Source organism: Athene cunicularia (genome assembly GCF_003259725.1).
Source record: "Athene cunicularia isolate RWA chromosome 1 unlocalized genomic scaffold, athCun1 chr1_part1, whole genome shotgun sequence".
Taxonomy (NCBI): Eukaryota; Metazoa; Chordata; class Aves; order Strigiformes; family Strigidae; genus Athene; species Athene cunicularia.
In genome coordinates, this window is record NW_020799091.1 from 69,213,015 (window position 1) to 69,219,014 (window position 6,000).

Sequence of the window (6,000 nt, forward strand, 5' to 3'; positions counted from 1 at the left end):
CTTCTCACTCTCTCTGCGTTACCTGGATTTTATCCCTCTCTGTGCCTAGGGGTCATTGAAGCAGTCGTGGAGCAAACCTTCACACTTGGCACCTAAAACCACTTCTGAAGAACAGAGGAAAGAGACAAAGTCTGAAGTGAAGGAGACCCTGCTGAGAACCAATTCACTGTCACATGTCCCAGGTAGGAAACAAAATGCTTAAAATGTTGGCTGTTATCTCACAACCTTGTCAGAAGACATCCTGCTTGAGTGTGCTGGAAAAGGATCAGGTGTTAGATCCTAATCTCTTCCCCAGCCCCACATCAGCAAAGGCAAACCGTTTTCTCAGCACTCACGTCTGGGGGTTTGGGTTTTTTTTTTTGGTGGCATATTCTTTTGACCACTTTGATTACAGAGTAGTCAAAACTCATGCTGAAAGAAATGTGAACCAAGAGCGCTAGGCCATTTCACAGGGCAGGGTCCCAAATGCACTATCCCAGTGTAAAATGTAAAATACATGCAAAATTATTTTTAACAGCATTCAATTTTTATGTGGTTTCCTCAGCAAGCTAGAATGATGTGATCACAAACTGTCTGCCCATCAGTCCTCCTACGATAACTTCGAATCTCTTTGGTAAATTAAAATTTGAAAGAAGGACAGAAGTTTTGGAGGTAATGAAATTCCTCTGAGTTGTGGGCTGAGTAAAGGAGGAGTCCACAAATGAATGCTCTTGCTAATGAAAAGACTCTCTTCTTTGACCTGGGTGTTGGTCACATGGCATGGCAATGGTCATTGTGTTGGTTTTGGTAAAAGTAGGGACCAAAAGATACTAGTGATGAGAAAAATACACACTGTATTCTTTTGAGCACAGAATAGTTATTTCCTCAATAACATATTGCAGAGAAGCTTCCATGTGAGATTTAAAGATTTTCTACCATAGGGCAGGACACGGGAAGTTTTCAGTGAAAGAGCTAGGGTGTACAGCTGCACAGCAAGCAAACGTAAAATGTCTGTGTGCTTTATTCACAGTAGCTCCGTCACCAGCCCTGGTGGATAAAGAGGAAATAAGCCACTTGAAGAAAGCCAGTAATGCTGCTCCTGATCAGCCGTCATGGATGGAACTGGCCAAAAAGAAGTCGCAGGCTTGGAGTGATATGCCACAGATTATAAAATAGAACGATGCAAACAAATAGTATCTTTCATAATTAAGTCAACTCCTTAACTGAACTTCTACAGACCAGCTAATCACAGTGAAGAATCTCTTGATGCTGAAGAAGGGTTTTATTATACAGCTGTGGAGAAAGTGTGCAATAGGTGCAGTCAAAAAGTTTACCTTCAACTTTGTAGCAATCAGGATTCCAATGGCAATGGATTACTTAAATTATGCTAAGGACATACTTACACTTTGGAAAATAAAACTTTTGCCTTATGTATTTCCTGTGTTTTCTGCTTTTAATGACGTTTGCATCAAAACAGAATCTTTGCTAAACTTTGCTGAATTTCTGTTGTTGCTGGAAACTTCTATTTGTTACGGTTTTCTCTGTTTACATTTATAAATTGTGCACTAACATCCTGATTCTGTTGATGTGTTTCACTGGAACCACCCAATGCTCTTTCTGTCAAAGCTGTTTGGCCCATGCAGGTATTCATGAATAGCTGCTAGTGAGTACCCCATTAAACTGTGTTGCTTGAGCTGCATGTTTGCCTAGCTGAGCAAAGTGGTCCAGTTTCTGGGCTTAGATTACATTTCATGAGGTGCAAATAAGCACATTTTATGTGTGACCACAAATAAAAATTCCTCAGCTCCTTCTGTGAACAACCTCAGTTGCACAATGTTTGCAAGCAGGCGAGCAGTAAGAAAACTGAACTGCAGTTGGAAGCTCATCAATGCATTCACAGTTACTTTCCTACCTGAATTTATCTGGTTGCAACTAGTTTTGTTTTATGTGAGATCATAATTCCTAATTAGGAGGATAGTATTAGTAGCAATGGACAATACGAATTTAATTAAAAAATAAGAACTAAAAAGCCTTCACCTGGAGTCCAAACTGAAATGCTGGGAAAAACTGAACTTCAATGCAGTGTCAGCTTCACGTCACCCCCTACATAATCTTAATTATTCTCATTAAAACCAGTAATTTGTAGCATGTCTGTACTTTACTGCCTTTATATAAAACTCTCACGCTCCTCATCCTGAGTCTTCCCCACCAGTTTGGGACTCATGCTCATGAAGTCTCCTAGGCTCTTCACCTTCACCTGTTTAACAAGACTGACAAGAGAAATCATTGCTGATGATTGACTGAAGTCACTCTGAATATATTTTAAGACCTCTGTGTGTGTTAAAGAAGAAAACAACAAACCCTGTTAGGGAATTTCTTTGAAACTGAATGCCCCACTGCTAAGGAAAGCGTTTCACTTTGATATGTATGTGTGAAGTACTACCTTAGCACTGTGCTCCCTAGGTTTATTTATGTTTACATTTGTGATTTTGTTTTTCTTGTTGCATTAACGTTCTTTTTGGAAAAATGTAGGGAGGTTTTAGGAAACCTATGATTTCCTAACACCTGCATTTGCAGTTTTGAAATCTTGTCTTCTCTAAGGAGGCAGGGAGGAAAACCTGAGCTCCCTCAGTAATGACAGCTGCATTTTGTAATGAATAAAGAAACAGGGCATTGGAACATATGAATACCCAAGACACTGATAACAGTTTTCAGACAGGTTGTCTTTTCATTGTTGAAAATAGGAGGAGGAAAAACAAGTTTTATATTTGTCAAAGCCTTTGGATAAAGCCAGTCAGCCCACGTGGCTGATGAAATCAGGCTGCGTGGCGGCTGAAGGCCTGATGCAGCCGTCAGATGGACGTGCTCTAGCCCATACCAATTGCTGTCAGTGGTCTCAATGCAAACGGGTTTCTGCCAGCTGTCCCAGGATCTTCTCCTTTATGCAGATCACAAAAGACAGTGTGGGCATACCCACTGAAATCAGAACTGGCCAGGCAGCCCTCTGTTAAACAGATCCACTACAAAAATAGTAACTTAATTACAGGACATGCAACCTTGGGCTCAATCACCCAAAGGTTTGATGTGTAAACAACTTTCATGTTACTCCCCATGACCAAGCATGCACAGTCCCTAAGCACAAGTGATTTATTATTGGTATTCAAATCATACTCCAAGACCTAGAGTAGAAATGGGTACATTTTTCAGATACAATAAAAAAAGTCCCTCTCTGTCCAAAACATCCTTTCTGTAATAAATAAATAATTAGCATAAAGTGTAAATTTAATTTATGCTATTACCTTTTGTAGCAATCTTGAAAAAAAAACCCTGTTTCTGTATTAAAGGAATATAATATATTAAGAAAGACTAAATTTGTATTCTCTAATTATCACCACCCCATGCAAAGAGCAGAGAATTTTCAGGAAATGTAGTTAAAGGTACCGTCTGGCTCCTTACAATTCTCCCACTGTTTAAAATGATTAAAACTGTGTTGAGTCGTGACTGAATTCCTGGCCCACGACCTGTGCAGCTGTATGGGGATGAGCACAGATCTCTTGGACTATGTCCTGTTTTCATAGACAGATGCTCAGGAATAACGGAGATGAAAGGCAGAGGTATTGTGGCAAGACCAGCAGAGTCTCCAGGAGAACAAGCCCCTTGTCCCTCTGCCTTGCAGACAGGTCAAGGAGAGAAGGTGTGGGGGTGACCAGCTCTTCGTGGAGCGCAGCCCTACTCCTCATGTGGCATTTGGGATCTGAATTTGGGAGCATGCTGAGGTGGGAAGCATGGGGCAGACATCAGCCTGCATTTGCAACAGCCAGCTCTGTGGATCCCTACGAGCCCATGAGCAACCTTCACTTGACCTCCAAGGGAATGGGACTGCAGCCCCACAGGGTGCTCAGGCCTACGTGAAACAAACTCAGGATCTTGACCAACTGTGACATAATTATGGAGGAGTTTAAGTATCTCAGGCTTCAGAGAAGTGGTAACATGTTGTGCTGCTTTTCATGCAATACGTAATTACACTGGAACTGATTGCCGTAGGAGGTTGTAGATGCCAAAGGTTTAGTTGACTTCAGAAAGCAGCCAGGCAGATCAGTGGAAGACAAAATCCAAGTGCTGCTCAGCACAAAAGCCAGGGCCTTGGCTTGGGAAATTGTGAAAGGCTTTGGGAGACTCTGTGACTGGTGGAATTGTCTTTATGTTCTACCACTGCCAGTGGCCCTGGCCTTTGTGCAAGAGAAGACACTTGGCTACCTGGACCTCTGATCTGATGACTAGAGGAATTTTATTTTCTCATGGCATTGGTCTGCACCCAGATTTCTTCATTCTAAGTCAAAGGATCATGCAAGTAGGTCTTGCTATAGCAGTCTTGTCAACAAGTAGGCAGAAAATGGTTTTAGAGCCCATGCATTCTTTGGTCAAATGTCTCATTTGTGACAATGGAAAGATGCAAATACAAATATGTTTTTCTTCTCTGTATGAACAGTAATTTATGTTTCACACTCTATACCACCAGAAAAGCCTTTCAGACCCATTCAGCTTTCCTAAGGACGTCATTGTACTTTTCCAGCTGAGAAGCGATGCGACTGTCTCAGGCTGATCCATTTTGCTCAGGCAGCTGCAATATATATTGTTGGTGTGTAACATCTAACAGGGAAATAAAATGTAAAAAGTTACCCTTTGTTCATGACTCATGCACATAAACTAACACAATTTGAATTACAGTACAGGAAGAACAAAAAAATGGACTTGAAAACCAGAAATTTTCTTTCCCAGAAGTGCTGGATGTCTTTGGCCTTCCATTTAAGGAGGAAGGTGACAGCCTGCAGCAGTTGTCCTTCCTAGTGGTGAAGGACTGCACACAGTGCAAATGAAATCATGTGTTAGGCATCTTTCAATGCAAAAACTCAACATTTGGTGACTTAACACAATTTGCTAGTTGGATTATCCTAATTAGCTACTTCCCAAAGTTTAAATTTTAAGTAAAAAAAAGTACAACTAAATGATTTTCAATGTACAGCAAAGTGTAATACATTTTGAAGGTCAAAAGCCCCCTCTGGCCTTTTTGAACTGCATTGCCTTTGACAGTGAAAACATTTACCAAATCTGTTGCATTTTTTTTTCAAGATAAAGAGGAATATAGAATCTTGTTGCCAGTGAAAGTATCCAGCAGCAGCATAGCAAGCAGCTTGCTGTCATTTTGCAATGCCATTAATTCCCTCTTAGTCTCGAGGAGCATAATAAATTTGCCAAAATGTTTGCTTTGTATACATGATAAGCACTCTGCTGTGGGTAACAAAGGTTTAATTACAGGATTTTGTGTTTGTGGTTAGAAGATAACTTTTGTACTGTATGGAGTCCAAGAGAAAAAAAAAGCCATTTGTGAACACTGGACAGTGCTGCATGTCTCATAAAACTCCAGGGGGGAGTGTAAGCCTGCATGATCCAGCACAGAGTGGCTGCACAGGATTACCTCTTGTAGGAGAAGGCATTTCAGTTCCAAGTGGGCACAGGTCTCAGGCTTGCGTACTCCCACTGTTCACCAAGATGCTCAACAAGTGACAGAAACGGTTGAGTTTTTATAGCACAGGATCTTTTATTGTCTGACTTCACAAAATAAATACTGTGTGAAGATTTTTATGGATTGTTACTCTCAGATAATTCTCTGCATCATGTTACACTTTGAAGCTGGAGGCTGATAGGACACGTTTTCATAGTTCAGATCTTCCTTTGCGGTATCTTGCAGCGCCTTTGCTGAAGATACTAATTCTCTATGTGCACTGGCTGCATTCCCAGAAGAAAACCTCTCTAGCTCACCTAAAGCAGCTTAAATGGAGGTCATTCAGGAAAATGTTGAAGTATCTCCCCCTCCAGGATCCCAAATCACTCTCTTAAGAACTGTTTAGGAATGCAACTAAGAGTGTGTAAGATTTTACTGAAGCAAAGTAATGGAGGACAGTTTTCCTTCTTTCCACCTCACATAGCTTCACACTGAGTACTTTCATTGTTGGTTTCTTT

At 41.0% G+C, this 6,000-nt stretch overlaps 1 protein-coding gene across 3 annotated transcripts in view; it reads left to right on the forward strand.

Annotated features, from left to right (window-relative positions):
• KIAA1211L (KIAA1211 like) overlaps positions 1 to 3,275 on the forward strand; it is a 45,676-nt gene extending 42,401 nt beyond the window's left edge. For 2 of the 3 annotated variants that reach the window (XM_026858606.1, XM_026858618.1), the window contains 2 exons: positions 50 to 182; positions 1,010 to 3,275. In XM_026858606.1, the coding sequence (XP_026714407.1) occupies positions 50 to 182; positions 1,010 to 1,155 (279 nt within the window). In that variant the 3' untranslated portion in view covers positions 1,156 to 3,275. The remainder of the gene's footprint in view (positions 1 to 49; positions 183 to 1,009) is intronic. The other variant, XM_026858613.1, reaches the window with a different exon arrangement.
• The last annotated feature ends 2,725 nt before the right edge of the window (positions 3,276 to 6,000 follow it).